This window comes from Falco punctatus, assembly GCF_963210335.1.
Source record: "Falco punctatus genome assembly, chromosome: 1".
NCBI classification, from domain to species: domain Eukaryota; kingdom Metazoa; phylum Chordata; class Aves; order Falconiformes; family Falconidae; genus Falco; species Falco punctatus.
In genome coordinates this window covers 24,286,935-24,312,510 of record NC_137580.1, presented here as the reverse complement: position 1 = coordinate 24,312,510, position 25,576 = coordinate 24,286,935, and the positions used below count along the sequence as shown (strand labels likewise).

The 25,576-nt window shown below is 47.7% G+C and overlaps 1 protein-coding gene across 13 annotated transcripts in view; it reads right to left on the bottom strand.

The window, feature by feature from the left end:
• SLC4A4 (solute carrier family 4 member 4) overlaps nucleotides 1-25,576 on the bottom strand; it is a 239,997-nt gene that overhangs the window by 150,831 nt on the left and 63,590 nt on the right. For 7 of the 13 annotated variants that reach the window (XM_080408335.1, XM_080408336.1, XM_080408337.1 and 4 more), the window contains one exon: nucleotides 15,575-15,648. In XM_080408335.1, coding sequence (XP_080264461.1) covers nucleotides 15,575-15,647 — 73 coding nt within the window. In that variant the 5' untranslated portion in view covers nucleotide 15,648. Of the gene's footprint in view, nucleotides 1-15,574; nucleotides 17,044-25,576 lie in introns of those variants that run through there. The other 6 variants (XM_080408333.1, XM_080408327.1, XM_080408334.1 and 3 more) reach the window with 1 other exon arrangement.

The window sequence follows — 25,576 nt, the reverse complement described above, 5'->3', positions numbered from 1 at the left end:
CATATAGCCCAGCCAGACTACTGAGGTACGCACATCTGCAGCAGTAGCTCCTTTGAAAAGCAAACACAGAGGCCAGGTTAGACATTTCAAATGCATGCTGTGGTTTAGTTCCTGAAGCATAAAAAAAGCACCTGAAACAAAAGCTTCTTACATACTGCATTTTGAGTTCTCAAAGACCAACAAAATATAAAGGAAAAAATAATTTTCTCCAATAGGATCACTCAAAAAATTATGTTCGCCCCCCCCCCCCCCCCCCCCCCCCCCCCCGCTCAGATGGCACTAAGTGTGATATATTTTGGCTCCAAAGGGACTTGTCACACGGATATTGTAATGGAAAGCAGAGGCTTATAGAGAAATTCCCTTTCTCTACGGTGCGACAGCATCTGTGATGGCCCTGGGATGGATCACATCACCTTCTGCTGGCTAGGCTACAGCAATGCCCTGGTTTCACCTGGAAGAGAGTTAATTTTCTTCTTAGTAGCTGGTGCAGTGCTCAAGTTTATGCACTGGTGGCAACTACGCAGAAGACCGTACTAAATAAATAAAACAGATATACAGATATTAATATATATAGTGTCTATAACACCAAGATATAAATGAACAGCTATATAGGGTGAGTGAAAATCTCCCCGAGTGAAGTTACAGTTGTGATTTAGGCAGTATTATCTAGGCTGAGATATTAAAAGTCCACCACTTCGCGAGCACCTCCTGCTGCCACCGGGCGCCAGCAGCTGAACAACTGTCCGGTACAGTACCAGACACTAATAACTTGCCATCTCAGGGAGCAGGACAAAAAAAGAAACAGAAATCCGGGGTCGAGCGAGGTCCAAAAAAATCAGGCACAACAGTGACAGAAGAAAAGGGACCTGCATCTGCTGCCTCCAGCCCAGCGTGCCAGCACCACGATCTCTGGGACACGGGCTCCTGGCACGGAGCCACAGTGCCGAAGCTGGAGCTGTCTGCTGTGAGACCTTATGGATCAACACATGAAGGCAGGATTTCGCCCCAGCGCGTCAGAGGAAACCAGGGGAGCTATTCCAGTGACTGGAAACATCAGCTTTAGCATGGCAAGACAGCAAGAACGCCACGTAGGGACAGACAAGGAGAGATCTCATCCGAGCACGAGCAGAAGCCATGGGGTAGGGGTGGCCCCAGGACAGCGGTGGCCATTCCCAAGGGATTCTTACAGCCAGGACCACATCCAAGGACCAGATGCAAAATGATGGGGCGATTCTGGTAGCTGTATTAAAACGATGTCTTCCTTTGAATCACTTTAATTCTGTGGTCAGCTTGATAATACAAACACATCATAGTAAGCCTGTGGTCTTAATACTTTAATATGCTGCCAACAGAACTGGACAATCTCTTTAATCTTTTGACCACGTGTGTGCAGTACAGATTTCAGTAATATGAAACTAAGTTATATGTACGCAGGCAAACATCTGCATTACTTAGCTGCTTTTCCCTATTCCGCCAGGGACAGAGTTACTTAACATTGCTTTTTTTCTCCTCTCCCCCCTCCCCAGCCTCCTCCCAGCCTGTTCAGGGAGGCCAAGCAAGACATTTTCCTTTTCTGCGTACTTGAAGTATTTGGCATCTGTTTGTATTGTTGCAAATGCTGAGATAAACTTCTAGGCTCCCTTCCCAAAGCGCCTGGAAGGAAACAATTGACACATACTCTCAATGCGCTAGGTTTCTGAGACATTTCCTACTCACCGGGGTAACGCAGCCTTTCCCATGAGAACCACTGGCTACAAACAGCAATAACGCCCGATAAATGTAATGTGCCACGCACGCACCACGCTGTCATCCTACAGCTTGGTGGAGGATGGGAAGTGAAGAGCCACAGGCTAAACTTCTCCTGGGAATGCAGGTCCCGCTCGGCCACAAGTATCTCTTGTACACCCAACACGGGCCAGCGGCCAGGTCCCCCCCATGGCCCCTCCGGCACTCACAGCCTTGTCTGGGGGCTGCTCCCACCACCCTCCCGCTCCCCACCGGGAAAACGGCCAGCCTCCATGCACGTCTCATTCGTTTTCAGAGCTGTTTTGGTTGACCAGAGGCATGCATTTCACAACACGCATACCCCATAGGTAAGGCGGACAGCAAGACCTGCAGGTGAAAGTGGCACCTCTCTTGTTCTGAAGGACAGCGGTGGGGTCGTGGCTTCCTCAAATTCACACCTGCCGCAGCTGAAACTTTTGAAGTTAGCTCCTTGTGCCTGAGGAGAAACCCTACTGCACACCAAATTCAGAGGAAAATTGTTTCTTCTGATTATTAATAGAGCAAGAAGTAGTCGTCATCAGAGAGGTATTTCTCCCCCGGAAAAATTTTGGTTGAAACCACATCTTTTGATTTATTAAGAGCTATTAAAGAATAGTAGCTTATGATTCAGAGTCCAGATTTAGAGCCTGGGCACAGGAGACTCCCTGAGTCACTTTTTGCTGGTGAAAACCCACTCATGCATTACCAAACTAAAGTTCTGTAAAACGCAGCCTTCCCTCCCCTGCCTGCAAGAGTATCTGTTCACCTCCCATCTCCATCCTGGCCCAGCATATGGTCTTGTTGACATCCTGGGAACAAAACTACCTGGGTCTGCAGCCGTGCCTGCTGCACAAGCTCAGGTGCTGAGCCCAGCAGTGCCCTGACAGCGTGCACGGGAGCAAGCAGCTCCAGCCACACTGCCTCAGCGTGCCAGGCCCCCGAGCATCTGTCTCGACACAGAGCCATGTCATTTCTTTTCTGAGTTATCCCAGTAAGGAAACGTGGGGGGTTAAAGAAACGCAAACATAGGAGGGAAAAAAGCAAAAACAATAACAGTCACTATTATTAAAAAAAAATAAAACCAGTAAGAAATCTGCAGGCTTGAAGTTGCCTGACCTGGTAGAATTAGTTCCTTAGTTATTATATATATATATCTCTATATAAAATATATTTATATATAAAATTAGTAGCCAAATTTGCATTAGCATGGCCTGATCACCAGCTACATACAGAATCCTGGTCTCCTTTCAGGTGCTCCCTCCCCATCACCCACTGAGGCTTGCAGAAATTTCTCAGCAGGAAAAGCCAGGACACATCACACCCAGCCAGTTCCTATACCTTTACACCTGTAATTCTGTCCAGGTGTTTTTGTAGTCACTGTGGCTGGAAGCTTCAGCAACCTGTTGGTGAGGATCCTTTTCTGCCCAAGGAAGGAAGGGGGGCAACTGTTTCAGGACCGAGAGACAGGGTGTACGTGCAGCATGTGCCATGAGGAGCTGCCCTGTCCACTTCTACGTGAGGGGGAGTGCAGGTGGGGAAGACCCAGGACCAGCCTGGCATCCTCCACTTCGGATCCACTCAAGAACAGATGATGAAGAGAGCTTGGGATCTGCATGCACGAGGAGTGTGCTGGGAGCAGGGGAATTACTCTCTACGCAGTCATGTCAGCCCCAAACTGGACATCCCACAGCCTGACAAGCATGAGCCATCTATATTTTTCAAACCATGGAGTTATTCATGCTACAATACAAGCGGCAAATGACAAAAAAACCCAATATCTATATGGAGAGAAATCCATAGTTCAAGTGGTGTTTCCCAAACTGGTTCTGAAACCATATTTGCCTTCAAGAGTGTTATCACCTCCTACCACGCCCTTGGTAAGAAACCAGTTCCTCCCAGAAGACTCATATGGAGTAGACCCAATGTGTGACGCACTTCTGGAGAGCTGGAGAGCTCAGGTTTCTCACAAGTTTGAATTTAGGTGATTCTGGGGAGCTTCATCGTGCAACAAGTCTTTCCACAAAGCCTTTTGCATTGTATACTTCAACACATACATTGAATAGGTGATCAGTGGCCACAGTGGTAATCCCAAGCGTAGGGTACTACCAGAAAATCTGAGTTACATGACATGCAAACTGAAATCATAGCCTTAGCATGGGGGGAGGGAAAGAAAAAAAAAAAAAAAAAAAAAAAAAAAAAAAGAAAAAGAAATGGTAAATCAGCAGATAGGATCAGATTATCTAGGTGTGGTGATACCTTGTGTGCCGGAGGTCTCAGCATTCACCTGGACACTGAGCTGAGTCTACAGCTTTCTGCAATCTTAGCGCATGACCAAGTGCAGACTTTAAACCTGACACTGCGTACAACTGAAATTGTTTTTTCACTGCAGATACCCACAGCCAAACGAACAAGCGGAAAGACATCACATTATTTATGATCCTCTTCATTTTTAAGCACTAATTCTTTTCAGAAAATGGTGACAGCAGAATGGCTTTTGCTTAGCAAAAACAAAACTTGGTCATTTGAAGAAAGGAGCTGAAATTTACAGGATCAAAGGATAAAGTCTGCCCAGTGCATAACATCTAAGAAGGAATCCCTTCCACATGACCTGGGTTGCTGAGACTTACAGCCTGGTCAGACTAGCCAGCCCATAAGGAATCTCAGACTGGCATCTTAGGAGGAAACAAGATCAAATCCTAACATTTAAAATTTATAAAGCAATGAAAATGAGCAGAGCATTAGTAACTTTCACCTGGCCCTTGGTTTTACTTTCAAAGCTCCTTTCCAAAGAACAGGGAGAGTTGCATTAAACCCAATCAGGCTTGGACAGGCTCATGTGGTTGTGATAGGCATGTCTACACAGCCAACCTCTTTCTCCACGAGCTCTGGCCACTCGCACCCATCAGCCGCATGTACCCAGGCGCTCAGAGAAGACTGGGACAGGTATTTCAGGCTGCCTAAACGTAGGGCTTTGCTGGGAACACCCCAGCCATTGAACTTCAGGGCACAGCTGACCTACAGCAAGACCCAGGCAGGTAAAGGTGTGCCCTTCTCTGCCCAGCTCCACAGCCCAGCTATCAGTCTCACGCCTGGATGGAACTGAAACCCAGCATACCCTCAGAGCAGGGAAGCTTTACTGATTGATGTGGCTTCTGACACATCCCAGAAACATGTGGCTTTCACTTCCACCGCTAACACGCTAACGAGTGCTAGCCCGATGCAACTTGCTCCATCCCCATGTATTTAGGAACCTGCACGCACCACAGCTCTGAAGTCACACGAGACGGGCAGGGGATGCAGCCCACCACATGCTCTGCCAGCAGATGACAGCATGGCATGGCACACCTTTGTGGCCAAGGAGAAGGTGTCGGCAGACTGCCAAGCAGACAGCAAGACATGGCACCAGCCAACACGTTGCTGGGATTGTTGTCAGGCTGGTGCAGCTTGTAGCGGCTGCTTTTCAGACCCGGGGGCGGCAGCAGAAGGGTACTTCTCATGTTGTGTGAGAATCATAGGAAATAAATGACATAAAAAGCTGAAGCCCCAGAAGGACAAATAAATCATAGGGATGATCTATTTTGAAGTGAAAGATACTAAAAGTAGCAATAAGCAAGTCCCAAACTAAGCCCTGCTTAGTTTCAAATCAGCTCAAGAAATAAGAACAAAAGGCCACGCCGTCACGTGCCCAGCACCCTTAACTCTCCCTGAGTTTTAAGAGGTGCTGGCGCTGGCAGAGGAGCAGGCGCAGGTCCTTCACCCCGACCGGCTCCACCACGCAGACCGTGGCTGTCACCCTGCACACCCGGGATGGGGCGCACAGCCGGTGCGACACCCCGCTTCAGAGAACCGCTGGCACCAGTGGAACAGAAACAACTCTCCCAGTCCTTCCCGTACAACCAACCACATCTCACCTAAAAATTTTCCAGGGGTGATCAGAAAGACCCTTTGTTTCCACACAGATGAAAACACAGGCCCCAAAATCAACAGGCAAATGGGAACATTTTCAGTGATGCATGAGGAAGATGTAAATTCTGGGTAGGAAAACAGACACGGCAATTCACAAGACCTGTCAGAGAACGTGGCTGGTTCATGCATGAGGAACAAGGAAGATGATGACTCCCCCTAGCACCGTGTAAGAGCTAAGTACTATTCCCATTCACACATATGAACGCAGACACAGAAGCTCAAAAGAAAACAAAACCAAACCATATCCAAGTCTCTAGACGGGCTGGCCAGGCATACTCCCAGGCTCACCACTCTGTCCCCACAGGGTTTTCAGAACATCCTCATACACAAGTGACTGATTTGCCATGTGAATAAAAACTTACTGATCAGGTGAGCAGCAGCAGGATTTATTGAGTACTTCAGTTGTTGAAATCTAGGTGAGATCTAGACAAGCTAACACAATAGTTGAGATAAAGTGCATTCAAATCCCTCCTTTTCCCCACAGCAAAATAGCAGAAACCACAGTTGAGCAGCAGAGCCACAGAAAAGACGCCTCTCCCTCCAAAAAGAGCCTGCACCACTGGAACAGGCTCAGCTCCTTGTGTCACAGTATGGATCTTCGTAGTGCAGAAACATGCCCTTATGTCTTACTGTGGTGATGCTCGGGTACAAAATCACCTCTCTGTAAGAGGTTCCCACGAAGGGAACCCCAAGGTCTTTGGAGGGACTGAGCGCAGACCACCACAGGACCAGCAACAGCAGCGGATGGATGCCTACAGCTGGACGAAGGATGCTGGATAAGGGACTGGCTGGGAGAAGCAGAAGAAATCACATCTGTATGGAAAAGTCTGGAATCAAGGTAGCTGAAAAAAAGGTGAGATGAGGAAGAGCCTCTGGCAGAAGGGCCTTTAAAACAACAGTAGTATGCAAGAAACTACTTCTTCCACGGTACGTGGCAACTAGCCAAAGAAAAGGGTCAGTGTCAATCCATCAGGTGATGGGACCAATTACTTGTAAAAGGACAACCATAAGATTGAGTAGGGGGTTCACAACCTAGACAGATGCAGTAAAGGGCAAAAAAGAAAACAGAGGCTCCAAGAGAGACAACACCCATGTTACTATGCTACTGAAACATGACATAGGAAGGGATAAGATTAGAAACAACAGGGCACTCTTCAATTCTGCCAGCTCTGACAGAAGAACCCCAAATTCACGGCTAAGATGAATGTATTTGAGAGAGGACTCAGCATCAGCAATGAAGATGCAGTCACTTAACTGAGCAGGGAACTTGTCCGAAGATCCTTTTACATATTCATATTACATATGTGTGGTCCTTTACTAAAATCACTACAAGGGGCAGGGAAGACAGCACGTAAATTGGTCATTTTTTTCTTCTTTTGTAACATCGAGCTTCTAGAACATCACTATCTTCACAAGGTCAGTTTAATCTTTACGTAAATGACCTCTGCAGTCTTCAAAAGGTTCCCACGTAACATCACTATAGTTAGCCAGAAGGAAAGTCTTCCTAGCCATCTGTCTAAAGCTCACGCTTCTCAATTTCAAACGTACGCTGGCTCGCTACCCATCAATGACCCTGCCTTGAACCACCAGATTCCTAACAAGATTCAGAGGCCGCTCCAGCAAAGCATATTTAAAAGCTGTGTTAGCACTGTGCCCCAAAGAACAGGTTGGCTCTAAAAGACAGAGCTCACAAAGTGAAGCCAAGAATATCTCCAACCAAAAAGAAAATGAGAAAATGAAATTAGGTCATCATTTGACTTCTTGAGGATCCTACAAACCCCATTTGTTTAGGAGGAGCAGACTGAGTCGGTCACCAAAAACTACACCAGGAATTGCTAGGAAATGATCAGAATACAAACCCCAGAAGACACACGCCGATGACAGCTATAAGGCACCGCTCCATGACAGGAAAATCTAAGGACGTTGGCAATGAATTAACGGTGGACATTGTTTAGACAGAACAATAAACATGTGTTTGGGGTATTCTCACTGGGCTTTATATAAGCCATTGTGAGAGTCTTACCCACAACCCCATAAGCTGCTTTTCTTTCCCTCTTCTTTGGAGCTGTGAGAGGTTACAGAAGCCACCGAACCTGTCCTGCTGTGATCTGATCTAATCTGGCCAACACTGCCTGGATTCCAGGAATGAAAAGAAAGACTTTAAAAATGCACAGCTCTAGGGAACAGGGCAGAGGAGGGGAGCCATGCTGGACTGCTTAATTTTCATGCCAAGCTGATGGGAATCACGATACCTTCAGATTTTCTGGCACCCGCCTCTAGCACCGAGTTCCTTTGCAATTATGTCCGCTTCCCAAATGACCACCCAAAAGAGCCCATCTTGGCTGAAAATCTTGGCCTTGTTTTCTGTATTTCCATCTCATTAATTACCAAGGCTGACTAAATGAACACCAAGCAGGGCACTATCAATTCACAGATGGAGGTAGGTTTTAGACCACCCTCCAACATAAGTAAAAGCTGTGGTATAATGAGTACGGCATCCAGGCACTGCTCCTGTTTCAGAGAAAGAACCTCAAGCTGGTTTTGAGGTACCAGAGGTTGGCTGCTGCTTTGCTACTTGTGCACAAGCAACAGCAAGGCACACCGCTGAAATCTGCCCTCTAAACCCTGAAGCAAACACCACAGTCTTTTGCGAGCCTAAACTCCTAATCACCACCAGCGACTGCACGAAGCAGCACATTGTCCAACGCCTGAAGAACAAACAGCAAAGGCCTGGGCACAGCTTAGCAACAAAGCCAAGACATCCAACTGCAACATGCCAGGCAGAGATGTGCCTAAACCGCCATCCTGTTTCCTAGGGTTCACAAAGTGCCAGGCAGCTCACAGCGAGCTCCCCTAACTGCCCAACCCTGCAGCACCGCAGCACGAGACAGAAAAGCAGCCCTGCCGCAAGCAAACCTCGGGTCCGAGGCTGCAGTTAGAATCATGTACCTAGAGGCTGCGGTGTGTTTTACGAAAGGCAGAAGGCGGCCAAAGCACCCGAGTTTCCTGCGTTCCTTCTCAGACTCTTTTCACTGCTAAGGAAGTTCTTCCAGTGCTGTGCAACCAGACCAGGAATATCACCCAAAGGAAAGGACAGGACAGACCTTCACAATGGCTGAGGCGATGCCCAAACTGGCACACAGACTGGGCTTATCTTAGCAAGCTGTGGAACCAGCCCTAATGTCAGTTTCCAGATTAAGCCCAGCTCTACTAGTTCTGGGTGCGCAGATGACAGAAGGAAGGATGCTCCTGGAGCCCCTGGCCACATGAAGGCTGGGACTGCTGGACCTGGCCAAGCTTGAAGGAACCCAACCCTGACACGGGGTCAGGTTTCTTCCACTTTGTGCCTCAATACCTTTCCCTGTTTGCCCGTCATTTATCTTCACTTCTTCTCTCTGCCTTGATTTATGCTATGGAGTAGGTCTCTTAAAAATCCGTCCATTCAAAACCACGACAGAGTTTGCTCAATACAGCCAATCACGGCAAATGCTGGCACAACATGTTTTACAGCTGCAGCTGGGCTTCCCCCATACATTTTGTGTTACCTTTTGATTTCAAATGTCCCAGAAAAATTCAGGAAGGGAAACCAGCACACCTGGGGCTCACATGTGAAGACTGAGCAAAGGCTGTATTGGTTCTTCCATCTCCACATTGAAGTGCCATATCCAGTATTACTGTACCTTAACAAAACGAGCTGTTGGGCAGAGGAAGGTGGGAGAAGACAGTCAAACAAGACTAGACTGGGATCCGAACTGAAACAACCCAGGAGAGGACCAAAGCATCACATAACCAGTAGGTGTGCAACTACAAGACCAGCCTGTGCGCACACTGATGTGGGACAGCATCGACAGCAACTGAAGCGCAACAGATGAGAACACTTCAAAAATGACCTTTGCAGAGTCATTTCCAGGAGCACACCGAGACACAGAGGCCCATGGCCCTGGACTGGGAGGCCCTGCATTGCCCAAGCACCTGCCCTCTCTTGGTAGGGAGCAGCAGCTTCAGGATGGCCCCAAGAACTAAACACATCCACATCACTTGATCCCATCACAGGCTGTAAGGTCCCACCCAAGGGCCACCGTTCTAATTAGCACAGCCCTCGGCAAAATTAGTTTCACCGCCAGGTCAGAGAGCTGATGATTGTCTCAGCCCATCAGAGACAGAAAAAGGCCAGTCGCTGTCAGAATGGTACAGAAACACCTCCCTTCACTGCCACGTACCTCACACTCCTAGCGAGTGTCAGTGCAAAACTTATCATCACTTAAAAGAAAACACAATCTTTCCTTTGCAACGGGCAAACCACATCACATATTGACTCAGCTGTTCTGACAACATTTTCTGGATTTCTCCTGCGTGCGCAGCCAACTTATCACTACCTTATGTAAAGTCGGTTTATCATCATCTGAACTTGGATTGCAGATTTTCTCACAGACCCTGGAGTAGGCGGGCATCAACAACTTCCCACACAACCCCAGCGACTTCACAGCTCATGCTGAGCCCTGACAGCAGATGAAAGACACCTGCAATGACCAGAACGATATCCCGTGCCACGACGGGGAAGACAGACACCCGCTGGAAATTGCCAGTAGTAAGCGCACTCACAGATTTACTAGCAGCAAGCTAACAAACGACTGCAAACTGATATTATCTTACTAACAAAAATTTCTGAACAAGCTGCTTCTTGAGCAATTCCTATTTCGCAGACCTTGCAGCATTTGTACTATCGACTTACTTAATCCTTGCTCACAAAAACCGCTCCCAACTTTTCCATAGGGATTTACCGTATTATCAAAAGTCTGCAGTGAAGTCACAGCACTAGACCTTTTCATTTCCAGCAAGCCAGTTAACAGCACATTTCAGCATCCTGCAAAGTGTCACGGGGAATTAAAGCTGGGGAGAAGCTCATCTGAAATCTTTCATCCAGATATTTCGAAGCTGAAAAGATCCAAACTACCTGTCTTGTTTTCACTGGCTGTGTGGGGCAGCATTCAGACCCCAGGCTGGGCCTGGTGCTCCCAAGTCGTGCCAGCTGCTGCGAAAAGGCAGTGCCCGCATCCCCATCGTTTTCCTTTTGCACAAGCAAAGCCTGACTCAGTTTCACCAAAGCAAAATGCAGCCTACTCTACCTCCGCACGTAAAGTAAAGGTACCAAAGAATATCAGCAAAGTACATTCTGCGCTGAGGTTTTAGCCGGTTAATTTTTTTAGTGGTATTTATTTCAGAAGGAATTAAAAACTCTGATATGAAACAGGTCTTCTGGTTATTTCTGGAAATGGAGAAGGCCTGTCTATAGTCATTGATCAAAAACTGAGGGTGGGGATGGGAGAAGAAAACAAAGCTCATTTCTCCCACCTTCTGCCTGCTCTTAATAAAGGTAAAGATTTTCACAGTTATCTTTACCCTTTCAACCTCTCTCCTCATTAATCCAACCATCAAGTAATAATCTTAGGCTTACGGCATCACACAGCTTTCTACCAGCAAAGCGCAATGACACAACAGGGTCAGGAATAGAAAGCAAGGAGGAGGGAAGTGTGGGAAGCAGACACCTAAAATGGAAAAAGCAGTTACAGAAAGCTGTTATAAAATCCCTGGTTTAGGCTCTCTCTATAATAAATCCCATAAAGACAACAGGATCCGTGAAAAAGTTTCTGCCGTAAGAGCATTTCTTCCTGAATTCCCCCCTACAACAGTGGTATCTAAGAGGTAATTTACTTCGCTAATCGATTGAAAGGCAGGACAAAGCACCTTGACGGGGGTGCTGGTCCCTGTCTGCTAACGCAGCAGCCAGAGCACCCCTTGGGTTTTCAGCAACAGCACTGTCAGCCCTGGCACCCGGCACCCTCCGCCCCGCCACGAAGCCAGGGCAGCAGCAAGCCGAGGGGGAAGTTACGCTTAGAGAGCCAAGAATACCTTATCTCAAAGGATAAGGTGGAGCTTTACTTTTCCCCTCTTGCAAAATTGGTTATTAAGTAATCTGTTTATGTCACACATACCAGCACTCCTAACAGTGGCATTAAAGCAACATGTCCTTAACCCTCAAGGAAAGGAACGAGCAGTGCTCTAAATGAATGGGAATGGTTTTCTCGCACAGGAAGGTTCAGCTTAGGGCAGTGCCTCTTCCCCATTCCCCCTGAGAAAGCCAACGTTTCTGCATTGCTTTCCTTCCAGCTGGACCCGGGCAGATTCCTCGCCTCACCAAGTCACGTTTCTGGGCGCTCACGTGCCACATCGGTGACAGCCAGCACCGCAGCTCTTCCTACCCCACAGGCACCGAGCTAGCCGACGGAGCCCTCCTGATACAGGCACAGCAGGGGGCTGAGCTGGGGTGCCGTAATTCTCCCATGTCAACAGCTGATGTCACTCATAAAACAGCAACACATTCCAACACAGGACCAGACTGAGGTGACATCTTAGAGAAACATTAAATGATCTCTGGAAACTAGCCCAAAGGAACGGCCTTTTTGGCAGGTATGTATAGTTTCTATTAACACTACATTTACTCAGCAAGGGCATGACCGACCATTGCCCCAAGCTGAACATGTCGCAACATCCAACGGACCAGAAATGCCCGTTTTTCCCCCTCCTTAAACAGCAAAGTCCTTCCCTCTCCCCCACACCGCAACATAATCAAATTAGCAAGTGACATGGTAATTCAGAGCTGCCGTCTCCAACTCGCAGGTGTAACGTGAGGCCATCGGGCACCAAGAAAACAACGTTGCTCTTCCTCTCTCCTTGCAAAGAGCATGCAAAACAGCGAAGCTCGAAGCCATGGCTTTAAAATTCTGTCCTCGTCGGCTGGAAACCAAACCAATGCACAAGCAACACGAGCAGCCTGCTTTCTGAGCCTGTTGTAATGTCTCACAGTTGAGTCTTCCCGTTCTCTCCTGCAAACTCCAGCAGCTGGGAAATCCCCAAATCCCACCACCTGAACACCATGCTGTCAGCTTGCTTCTGATAAAAGTTGTAACTCCCCTCTCCCTAGCAGAGGGAAAAGAAAATAGTCTCCACTCTGCTCAGGGTTGTGGTGGTTTTTTTTTTTCCCCTGCAAGTTTAGCGATATTAAGAGTAGCTTTAAAGAGCCTTCCTGGGAAATCTGATCGATAAGAACTGCTGGGTCCAAAGAATTATTGGGAAAGGAATGGAAAGAAAGTCCAAGAGAGGCAAAGAACTTTATAAGTATGTTGTTTCCTCACGAAAGTAGGCTAAAACTAAAAACTCTCCGAAAAATAAAACGCACCTAGAGGTAACAGTCCCACTCACTGTTTCTTCTACAAAGGATGCAACTACTGAAAGCCTTTAAAAGCAGCAAGTTATAACCGTGCCGTGAAGGTGGCTGAAGTAATGGAGAGCACTTCGGAGTGAACAGCTTCAGGTCTCTAGACAAATGTTCTCCTCCCTGAACCATCCCACGTGCAGCACAGAAATCTAGCAGAGAGACTTAAAAACATCTGCACCAAGGGTCAGCTGAAGGTCTTCAACCTGATGTTTTAGCCCTTCTGTTGGATCTTAAACTGAAAGGGGGTAGATTTAGATTAGATATTGGGAAGAAATTCTTTACTGTGAGGGTGGCGAGGCACTGGCCCAGGCTGCCCAGAGCAGCTGTGGGTGCCCCATCCCTGGCAGTGCTCAAGGCCAGGCTGGACGGGGCTGGGAGCAGCCTGGGCTGGTGGGAGGGGTCCCTGCCCGTGGCAGGGGGTGGGAACTGGAGGGTCTTCAAGGCCCCTTCCAGCCCAAACCATTCTGTGAATCTACGATTCATTCTATACGTGCAGACTATGACTGTTACACAGGGTACGTGTGTGCATATTAGACAGACATGTGCATTAAGCATATTTATATACAGGGCACATATCTGAGAAGGGAGTCAGACGTAGCTGAGGACATGCATAGAATCAGCTCCATTTAGGTTGGACATCTTCCCCGCTAAGGCAGATAAGATCTCCTCAAAGTGTCAAAGCCTTTAGCGATGACTTGCAGTGTGGCAATGCCCCAGATTTCCCAGGTAGGCTGTGAATTCAAGGCTGTCCCACTGCAGAAGAGTGGAGCGGCTGAGCAGCGGCTCACCAAGTGCATCATTCACGCATCGTGGCACTGACAGATGCTACGGCGTCAGCAGTGGCCCCGCCACAGACGGCAGCTCCCTTTGTGATTTAGCTAGGTCATTCGCAGAAGCCTGGCGAGAACTGAGGCGCTGCCTTTAGCACGAACAAGGGAATTAGCTGGTTACACAGCTCCACGTCTCTCTGGAAGCTCAGACAAGCAGCTACAGTTCTCAGAAGCCTGTCGGGTGCCATTAGAAGTACTTGTTTCACCCTCCTCTTCTTACCCCAGCAAGATGAACTGCAGCCAGTCTGGTAGCTCAGCTACATCAAATGAGGATATCAATGTGGAAACACGGAGATAAACACCCCACATCGACAAATAATGCTCAAAGCATTAAGGGCAGCCCTTTTTCACAGCACCTGCGGACAGTTAGAAGGACGGTCCCGCACTGCTCTTCACAAATAGCAACTTGTATTGTATTCCTGGAGTGTCACACATGGTCAATACCCACCACACAGCATGTGGCAATATTTAAGGCAGTAAAATATAAAAAAATATTCTCTCTCTCTCCCCTCTCAAATGTTTCGGCTGTGCCAAAGGGTCAATTATTCTACAAGCAAAAGGCCAATACAAAACCCCTGTCATTCCAACCCCGCAGACAGCAAATGGCCTAATTAAACCCAACATGATGATTTATAGCTACTGAGCACAGACTGCTTCATAGAAGAGAGGAAGAAAACACAGGCTTTTTCATGGGAAGGACTCGTTTGATTTGCTGGAAGTGTTCTAATTCGTATTTCTGGAGCTTTTTTTTCTTTCATACTGCTCAGTCCTTTAGTGTCTGGTGACAATAACACGGCTGGAACCCTACCCCTTCCAAAACGTTTTCAACCAAAAAGCCACAGGCATCTGTTTGCAATTAGAGAAATCAGAATAAAACTATATATCTAAGTCAAGAGGGGAAGGACAGCACTGGGAGGTGCAATGCTGGCCTCCTTTTCCCCTTCCAGGTGGAGTATGTACTCTATCAACCTTTCCTCCTCCTTCCCCACTAGTTTATCAAGCACATGGCCAACTGATCCTCAAAAAAAAAGAGAATTTGCTGCAGATAATTCATTCCTATCAGCATAATCATTTTCCACAAACCACCTTAAACTCCTTTAAATTCCTTTTACCTTTTGGATTTCACAACATTTTTGTTTAGAAAATAAAAACACTTTCAAAGGAGTCTACTCTCTTTCTAAAAAGTGAGGAAACTGTTTGCTCTGTTAACAAAGTTCCTCTTCAAGGGAAACATTTTCTCTTTATGCCTGCTAAGCTAAAGGGATGACCCAAGCAAACATTTACTTGCTGCCTGATGTCCGCCCCGACACTTGGTGCAAATTCTGCTGTTTTTTCCAGTGCGCTCCTCCACCTGCGATGCCTGCCACCGTATTCCAGCACTTCCAAGCATGGTGTGATATGCCTGCATTGCCAAAACTATATTCACGAAGGAAAGCAAACCAAACAGCTCTGATATTTCAAAGCCACTATGCAAGACACAGCAAACAGGACTTTGCGGGGAGTGGAAACGTGTGCCTGCAGCCCGTAACATCCACTTCTGAACTGAAAAAGAGGGTTTCTTTAAAAAGCCTGTTTCACCCCCATCAAGCTTACCAGTGTTTCGGTCAATTTTAGGGTTAATCACTCGGCAAAACAAAGGCGTCCTTCTTCTCTGATATCCGACTGTGCCATGCCAAGCTTAAACACAAACACAAACTGTGAAGGCACCCTTTCGCCCCAGCAGTCCAAGGTCTCTTACCTTCCACTTCTTCTTCGTCACATACATGCTTAAGGAAGGAAGCCCCTCTATCCAGTACCGCCTCGTCCTCCATCCTATAGTAATAGAAAAGAAAAAAGGAATGCTCAGACTTCTCCTGGAGTGAGCTACTTGAACCAGCCCAGGTCCTGGGCAGGTTAACTTGCAAGCTGCTGTTCATGTTCCTGTGGGCACTCCTGTTCTCCTTCCAGTGCCTGCTGTTCCTTCATAGAGCTCCTTTCAAACGGCGTTTGGTTTAAGCTGGCCTCATGTAGCTTGAATTCTAACCTTGAGATGACATCACTGGTGCCAGGTGTGAGAAAGGTAATCCCAGCTAGAAATCTTTGGGGGTTTTTTTTCCTGTTTCTTGTTTCTTTTTTTTTTTTTCTCCTCTTCTCCCCTCCTCCTTTTTCCTTTTTGCTAAAAAGGCCGTATAGACACACATGCAAGTTTGGGACTGTCTATGCAATAGCCAAGAGTTTGTGGAATTCCAGTTTCCTTTTAAAGTCCTTCTAAAAGACTGCGACTGCAGAACCACGTACACGAGCAAGCACGCGTACTACACACAGACACACACACATGCGTTCGAGTGCACAGCGGGAGAGCAGGCTTCAGCCAGCCGCTTAATACCAGCAAAGCACACTTGTCTGTTGGGAGACAAGCTTCGTGTCACATGTTGGCCTTACAGAAATCCGACATACGAGGATTATCCCGAGACCGAGCTACAGCAAGTCAGACCGTCACAGCAGTCATTTATGTGTGTCACCCATTCATTCATCCCTCTGGGGACGGGGTTTAGTCGTTACCTGCCTTCTCCTCCCTGCTTCCTCCCACCTCTTTTCTGCTTCCCCGTGCAGAAGAGACGACTCATCCTAGACCTCTGCCATAAAAGTGGCGCTGCCCAAAACTCGTGCTGCTTTATTTCACCCACAAAATAAGACCCTGCACCCTTCCCAAGGGTTCATCTGCAAACTCGCTTTTGATAAGAAAATAAATTAAAAAGATAAAATAACCCCCCAAAAATTAAAATCTAGCGATATTAAATAATCTCCTTAGAGGCTTAAAGTCTAAGCACACATTTGCTGCTTGCTGCTGGACAGCTTTCTGTCTTAATACAACTGGAGACCTTGCTGGCAACCTGTTTCCCTACCAATGGCAAGAAACAGGCATATGCGGGTAACCATCAAACCCCAACACCTCTTCCTTTTATTCTCTAGATGGAATACGGACAAACTAGGTACAGAAGGAGACAAAGCCTTCAAAATTTCTTCTCATCCGTCCTGCTTCCACTTGCCATCCCACAAGATCCTCCCAGTGCAGTAGTAGCAAACACTTTTTAAGGGCACGTTCAGATTCAGAAAAGCATGGAACCTGAACGGATGGGCGCTGAGAAATCAGAATGTCTTAGGATATTTACCTCATGTGTCAACACCTACCTAAAGAACAACAACAAAATAATAATTCGGCCGCAAAAGAAAGTACCAGAGTGCCGGTGTTCTGCAAGCAGGAGCACGGCAGCCTCTCTCCCATCTTTGCCAAGTTTCTCTCCACCTCAAGCCCTTCACTGACGCACCACTGGCCCCATCCTGGGCTCTCAGACCACAGCTCTGCTCTCATCAATGAGTCTCAGGGATGTCACAGATAAAAAAAGAACAAAGCAGAACAGGTCAGATTCAAACCCACCAACTAAGCATGCGGCGACATGCATTTTTCATTGGGATTATCGGATGGCAGCCAACAGCACAGCACCGTACCCAGGAGCGACCGTCAGCATCGCTCCTCAGTTTAGGTCCAGTGGAGGCATTTGGGTTGAGGCCCAGCGCCCCTCCACGCAGACTGCTCCTGCCCGTGCTGACTGCTGGAAGGAATTGAAGATGACGTTTCCTTGACTTGAGAAAGGCCCCGTTTCGCAAGCGGGTGCTGCCCCGCACGAAGGGGCAGGACGCGCTTCTCGCCAGCCCGGCGCACAGAGCCCCGCTTGAGCACGCAGGCAGAAGCCTTCCCCACAAGTCTCAGCTCTTCATTACGTTATTCAAGACTACCTATACTTTTTTTTCCTAAAGCAATAAAAGGGAACCTATTTCACAGATGCTCTTGCCTGTTTGCAACGGTTGTGTAGGCACACCCCGATATTTTTTTTTTTCTCTGCCCTCCTTCCCCAAAGCAGCACAGTAGCTACTTGCTATAAACACAGCTGAAAACATCTGGAACAGATGGTACTGGATTTCCAGACCAAAACACAAACCACACACCCTTTATTGCTCTGTAAAGTCCATTCTTACAGTTTCACACGCAACGTGCCCCAGCAATTGCCTCCATCCCCTGAGCACCAGCACACTCGGGCTCCCCGGCATACGCCCATGCACACAAGCGCACCCACGCATCCCACAGCCCCGCTCATACACCAGCCTCCATCTTTGGCAGCATCAGAAAAGCAAGTCTCATGGCAGTTGTGGGTACAGGGAAGAGGGGAAAAATAGGGCAAGGAAGGACGCAATTTCCACTGCCTGCAAGGAATATAGTGCTGAAAATTCACCAGGTGCCGTCCACTTGGTTACGATGTCTGCTCCAATTCCCCACCACAGCAGCGCATCCTCCCAGCGTCGCCCTGCCCTGCTTGCTGCCGAGCGTCCCAGGCAGCCCCTCACCAAGGGCAGCAGGAACAGACCCCGTGCTTCCCACCCACCTACTCCCCCCAAAAAAGGTATTTTTCCTCCCTTGGATCCATCTACCACATTTAACAGCTGCGCTTTCTAGCTGCAGAGTGTTGGAAAACTGCTTTGGACATATTGCAAGCCTGATGCATTCCCTGAAACACACGTAGAGCGGATCCAAAGGAGCTGGGGGGGGTTTAAAGGGCCAGGAATAGAGCCTGGGTTGCCTTGGCATGGTGCCCCGTTTCTTAATCCGCAGGAGTTTAGTGATTAGACTCCCAAGCGCCACCTCCCTTGACTTGGTCTTTTCTGCCCTTCTCAGATTACTGCAGGATTTCTTCAGGCCAACATCCAGCAAGAAAACATCCTTTATGAATTTGCACGGGGGAAATATTTCAGCCCCCTGGAATTTTTCAAGTAACACGCAAAAGGGAATTGCAAAAATTAAAAACTAACCAACCAACCATGTATCACCTGAAAAAACAAGACAATCTTCACTTGGGTCTTCAGGGGAAAACTGGCAAGAGTCTTATCAGTGACACACCGCAGCAAGGAAAGGTATTTCACCATCCCGTGGAGAAGATGGACACACTGGATAAATAAAGAGTGGAAAATTTTTAGGGCCTCTGAACAGACATTTTCATGCTTTGGTTTAAGTGTGGTTTACCAGCTCCTCGTAGTAAGGTAAAAAGCACAGGACATTCAGACACTTTTTATCTAGATCCCCATACTCATTACTGCTACTGCAAGGTTTTTGGAAACAAACCCGAAAAATTAATTTAAAAATATTTGGTTTCTATTTTCAGCATCTAGATCTGATCAAGTCACATACTCTGACAGAATATACTCCGGCGAAAAAATACGAGCTGCTTCAGCAGATGTCTTCTCTGGGTTGATAACTAGATCGGACTGAACATTTTGAGAAACGCCGCTGTTCCTACAGGGTTCTAACCGGAGCCACGCACAGCCCACCTGACCCAGAGCACAGCTCAACCCCAGTTTGCAGACCAGCTCACAGAAACACTCTGCCAGGGTACTCCCGAAGAACAGGATTTCATACTAAGAGGGATCCCAGACCTCCTAACGCAGAGAAAAGTTGGTATAAAATGGGCACAATGAAGGAAATCAAATGGCAAAAAGCAGAAAACAAGATGCTCCTCTGTTCTCCAGGGAGCCGAGCACAGCCTGAGACAGGGGCGAGGATGTTTGCCTCTCGCTTCTGAGGCAAGAGCGTACTGGAGCATGGAGCGCCAGCAGGGCAAACCTGCCTCTGAAGGGTTCTGAAGGGAAGCGCTGGGGCTCAAAACAAAACACACCAAAAAAAAAAAAATAAAACCCCTTGTCTCCTTCCTCTTGCTTACGCTGATCTAAGAGTCTCCGGTTTTATATAATTTTATAAATTATAGGGTTTGATATTTCATGTTTAATTTTAATATTTAATATAATTTAATAAATTGTGGGGTTGTATATTTAAATGTTTGATATTTTATGTAATTTTATTAATTATAGGGTTTAATATAATTTTTACATTTTTTAATAAATCTTTCATGCTCATTACAGCAGCGAACACTTGCCACACATCTCCAAAGTGGTGGTCTGCAGCAGCAAGTCACCTCAGCTGTCCCGTCCGGAGGCTGAGCCCTGCTGCAAGTGCCTGTCCCACTCCCTGCAAGAAGCGCCAGCAATTGGGGTGCTGCCACCCCCGGCCACACACACCCACCCACCCTGCCCCGGGGCCTCCCCTGACAGCCACCAACACCCACGCCTCCTCGACAGGAGAAGAGGGGAATTAGCATTTGGTATAAATCAAGCAGAAGGGGTGATGTGGCAATGCAAGCCGCCGCGTGGGGATGCAACTGGGGCGAGCGGATAAATGCGTAACACAGCTGGGGAGCAAGAAACCGGAGCTATTACTTGCTGATAAGCTTTTACGATTCTGCCCATTTCAAACGGCTTTTGCAATCAGGAAGAAACTCCGGCAAACTCTGGACTGGAAAAAAAAAAAAAAAAAAAAAAAAAAAAGGGAAAAAAAATTAAAAAAAGAGGGAGGAGAAAAAAAAAAAGACTCTGTGCCAGCTCCATGACCAAAATGGATAGCATAACGCAGAGCCCATGTGAAAGTCACATTTACAGAGCAACCCCTCTTGCAATAAGCCAGGGCACAGAGTGTGCCAACAGCTTCAGGGAGGAGAGGCTTGGGGCCACCGGGTCGCAGTGCTGTGATGCCAGCCAGCCCAGGCAGCAGCCCCAGCAGCGGGGGTTCTCGCAGGTGTCACGTCAAACCCGCGCAGTGAAGCGTGCCAGTGCCGCCGCGCCTGCGCCACGGCTCTTGCAGGCAGGCAGGTGAAAGCCGTCAGTTTTCATGGGAAAGGCAAGTGAAACAAGATCTTCCCCAGCGTGCAGAATCAACCTCACCTGCTTCTCAGAGCCCAGCATCAATTACCTGTCAAGATTTTTTTTGCTTCAGAAAAATGCTACTGTCAAGTGGAGCAGGAGTGCAAGGGATGGGGATGCTGGGTGGGAAATAGAGACAAAGCCAAGTAACCAGCGCACCAGGCGTCGCTGGCTAAGCCGTTTGGCAGGTCCCTCAAACCCACAAGGATTACATCCGAACCCACCCACACCCCACTCCCCCTCACCATTCACCTCCTAGACACAAAAGGAGGAAACTGTCCGGCCCACATGTCAGCTCTCCTCTTTGAGGCTTAGTTTTCATTGTTTCCAGCAGCGGAGACTCTACAGCTCCCAGCAGAACAGACAGCTGCCTCCGACAGCTTGATCTGTTTGGCCACTCCAACACCCACTACACAAAGGGCTCCTGTACCTAGAACCACAGAATGGTTTGGGCTGGAAGGGACCTCAAAGAACCGCCAGTTCCCACCCCCTGCCACAGGCAGGGACCCCTTCCACCAGCCCAGGCTGCTCCCAGCCCCGTCCAGCCTGGCCTTGAGCACTGCCAGGGATGGGGCACCCACAGCTGCTCTGGGCAGCCTGGGCCAGCACCTCGCCGCCCTCACGGTGAAGAACTTCTTCCTAATATTTAATCTAAATCTACCCTCTTTCAGTTTAAAACCATTCCCCTTGTTCTATCACTACCTCTGCCATTCCTCCCCGTGCTGCTAGGAACAAACTCTAGGCGACTCCCACGCACGTAGCCATCAGCTCTGGTTTTGCTGCTGTTAATCGTGACTAGAACTCGCCAAAACCAACGTGGCGTGGTTTGCAAGAACATCCATGGGTCCAACCACAGATCCACTCTACTCTGCTCCCCACAAGGTATAAGGGGCCTGCTCATCACAGCCCAGCTGGCATTCAGAGTTCTCCACAGGACTGAGACACATCCTTCCACCACCACCACCACCACCACTTGTGACAAGCAGTATCACTCAATCTTCAACAACCGATGGAACACCACAACTATCGGTAGACCCAGAGGCTCACCCAGACAGGATGCACAGGGGCTGGACCCAAGTTGACAAAAGAGCCACCACAGGCTTCCCTGCCAGTGCGAACTGGTGCCTTCACCAAGCCACCCCAAGCTGGATGCCACCAGGGTGCGGATGCGTGCCTGAATCCCAAAGACGACAAGTCAATATGCTGAACAGGCTTCTTCTGTCAACAGGCTGCAGAAGGAAGGCAAGAACTTCATTTCTTTTCTCTGCAACCTGTGAAGCATTCTGATACCCTGATGCTAGTGGCCAAGTAAACAGGAAATCAGGAAGGAGACTTGGTCCAAATTGATGCTCTCACAGTCCGTAAGCAAATGCTTGAATAAACAGACCTAAAATGACCGATTCCTTTTTAGGGGCTAGATGCGTTGTGTTTTTCTCACATACTTGCATATGGGCTCTACCACACAGGAAAACGAGCTTCTGACTACACTCAGCACGGTCTGCTTGATGCACTTTTAGAACGCATTGCCAAATTTATCTCGGACGCATCTTCCCCTGTCAGCTCTAAAACAGCATTTATTTACATGCTTTCTCAGCAAAAGGCTGTACTCACCAGGAGCAGCAGAGGACAGAAGCCTCTGCTTTCTGCAGAAAGAACTTGTGCTGTAATATTTTTAAATCCAAACATAAAACCAGCTCCTTCCAAAATAATTCTCAATAATCAACAGGGAACTAATACCCGAGATGACTGCTTGGCAAACGCAATCGAGTAGAGCAGATGCAGAGGGACTCAACTCGGCTCTTCCCCCTCCTGCAGACTTCTCGGCCACGTGGAGAATGCCTTTTCCTCTCTCCAGGGCAGCGTCAATCATCTCCTGTACAGAATCCTGAGACAACCACAAATGCTACAAGACCACAATCTGTAAATGCAAGCAAGGTGCTGAAGCACCTCTTTTTTTTCTGATGATGCAGGACGCGTGGGAAAAGGCTGGAAGACATACAACCTTGACAGAGCGTCGAATGCTCATTTGTTTTGGGCTGTGCTTTTCCTTTTCACAGTAGCGGCTCTTATTTTCTGGTTCCAATGAACCACCAGGACATGCCAGACCACAACACGTGCGACACAGTTGCCAATTAATTGCCCATACTGCAGCAAAACAAGGAGGAGGCAAAAAGTAAGAAAGTCTTGCAAGTCCTTCCAAGTTTATCATCTTACTACCCACTTACAAGCAACTGCACCTTCTGGAATACTCATCAACGAGCATGTGAAAACTCAGAGGTTCACTCTGTTGGTGGCTCGTGCCTCTCAAGCATGGCAGTGCCACCAGCCTTTCATCACCCAACACTGAAGCGCACTTTTGTTGAAGGGGCTTTGGAGAAGGGATGAGCAAAAGGCAGGGGAAGGATGCCCCTCGACAGCCCACGTACATCACTGAGGCTACGCTTCCTATCTTCCCTTCCCTCGAGGTCCTTTCACGGAAGCCACCTAGGTGGGACACTACGGCACGCACAGGGAACAAGCCGCTGGCCCAGCCTGCACGCTTTTGCACGGCGGGCAAGATCCCGGCCAGACAAGCCCTGCTCCCGTGCCACTGCACGGCTGCGCAGACGGCACCCCCCTGCACCCAGCAGCAAGCTCTGCGCACGGCTGCAAGCCTGCTCCACATTTCCTGCTACCTCATTTTTCTTTTTTTTTTTTCTTAACCACCCTCATGCTCACTATGTTCTTGAGAACACGTCATTTCAATAGGCACATTCTCCCAGTGCTTCTTTGTCCTCCAGAAGCCTCATTTCTGCGGGGCTGCCCCCCATCAGCGCTCCAGATGGTGCTTGCTGTAAGCAGCTACTTGCCTCTATGCTGCTGACCATCCATTCGATTCAAATAGTACCCCCGACAAGCAAGGCTGTGCTCCTGTCAGCAGGTTATGAAGACCCAGGGGAAACCACAAACCAAATCAGAACAGAACACAAACCTCCTCGATCCAGGTTATTTGCTCAAATGTCTCCGTGACACAGATTTCACCACGGAAAACACTGCCCGTTCATTCAGTCATACTATGCCACGCTATGTACATTACTAACGGTGGGTTTAGTACTAACAAAATATTTTTGAAAACCGGGGGGTATGGGAGGAGGGACTTCTATTGGGTTTGGGTTTTAACAGATTCCCGATTAAGTCATCTCATTGTAGGTGAAATGTTTCCACTCTCCAGAGCTGTTCTCAGGGATTGAAATTAAGTCCCATTAGATACAAGTCTCAGTTCTTGGCTAAATCTTGTTTTCCAAACTCCTACTGACTGGAACGTCAAGACCTCTAAAGGTTTATCTCAACTCACAGGTGAAGCCTAGAAAAGCACCTTCCCGAAACCAAGATAAGAATTATCTGAATTTATTTTGACAAAGTTAGTTACATCATTTGGATTTCACTTTAAATTCTCTGACAACTTCAGAAGAACTCTTCAACTTGGATCCATTCCAAACATGAAATAACTACGAGGAAAAATTATCGGGAGTAGATGAAATTGAAGCTTTCTTCTGCACAAACAATAAAGTAACATTATCAAAACACAGGGAAATACAAGGGGGATATTGGCACTTGACCCCAGGGTAGGTGTAGCAGTTGAAGCCATTGTTTTATTATGTTTAGATTGCTTACCATAAAATGACACAGCTCTATAAAAACCGATTAAGTCAGCTGCCTGTTTGTTTTAATTTCCTTCTCTTAAAGGAAACCGTGGAGCCCTAACTGGAGACATACCAGCAAGGAGAAGTCCAAATCTCACTCCAGCTTAATCTGAAAATCGTGGCATCCCTTGCTTCAGCAGGACAAGGTGAACCTCTTCCAGCCAAGCACCTGGCTCCTGACAGCTTCCACCACACCTGCCAGATTTAATGTCAGGAGAGCCAGGAAAGGGCACAGAGAGACTCTGGAAGGGATTCAAGACTGCACGTACGTAGAAGCTTTATGAGATGGGCCAACCAAGGGGAAGAAGTGATTCCGGACTGCAAGTATTATGAATAAATCTGTTTGAGGCTAACACAAACCAGACGTTTTTGTAGCTTAATTTTCTGCGAAGCATGAAATAAAAATCACAAAAAAAGTTTTCTCTAGAGGCAGAACGGTGTCAGGTTTCAAACCCACACGCAGTAGTGGATTTTTCCTAAAAATTGTTATTTCAAGACAGCCTGCAGGACCTGATTTTTTTTTCCATTTAATACCGTGACAATGTCATGTCCTGCACCATTTTTGTCAGAGTTTTATGCCTTATAGGCAACATCTTACTTGACCGTGCTTCACACATCCAACTGGCTATCCCTCTATTTTTTGGTTGTTTTTTTTTTAGTTTAGCATGCTAATGGAAAAAAGAACAGAGTTCAATTTTGGCACAAAAAAGTTCCTAAAATCCCCCACCCACCTGCTTCAAAACGTTTGCCTGGAAAAAAGAAAGGGGGGTGGGGTGGGGGGGGTGGGTTTAGCAGATTCTTAGGAGCAGTGAAAAAACAGGAAAGCAGCAGGAGGAGAGCGTACGTTTCAGGAGCAGACTAAATGAGAAGGCTACGATGAAAAGATGACTGCAAGCCATACAGCATACATTTGCCCCACTTAAAGAAAATTAGGCAGCGTACAACAGATATTCATAATTTAGCGCATGACTTGAGGCTCAACAAACCTTAGATGAAACTTGCTCCAGAGGAGTGGTTTATGAGAGCATTTTCATGTGCTCTTCAACTAAACCCGTGTCTATTCAAAAACAATCCTGTCTGATAAAGCAGTTGCTCTTTGTTAAACCTCGTGTAAGAGCTCTTTTGGAGAAATCTGTGCCTAAGTGTATTGTGTCATAAGGCTAGGTAGCACGGGGCACGAGCTGCCTGCAATGCTACAAGCATGTATTTTGCATTGGCTCAGCGCACAGCTTCAAAACGGGTGCAAGACTTCAAAAGTACATGATAGACAGGGG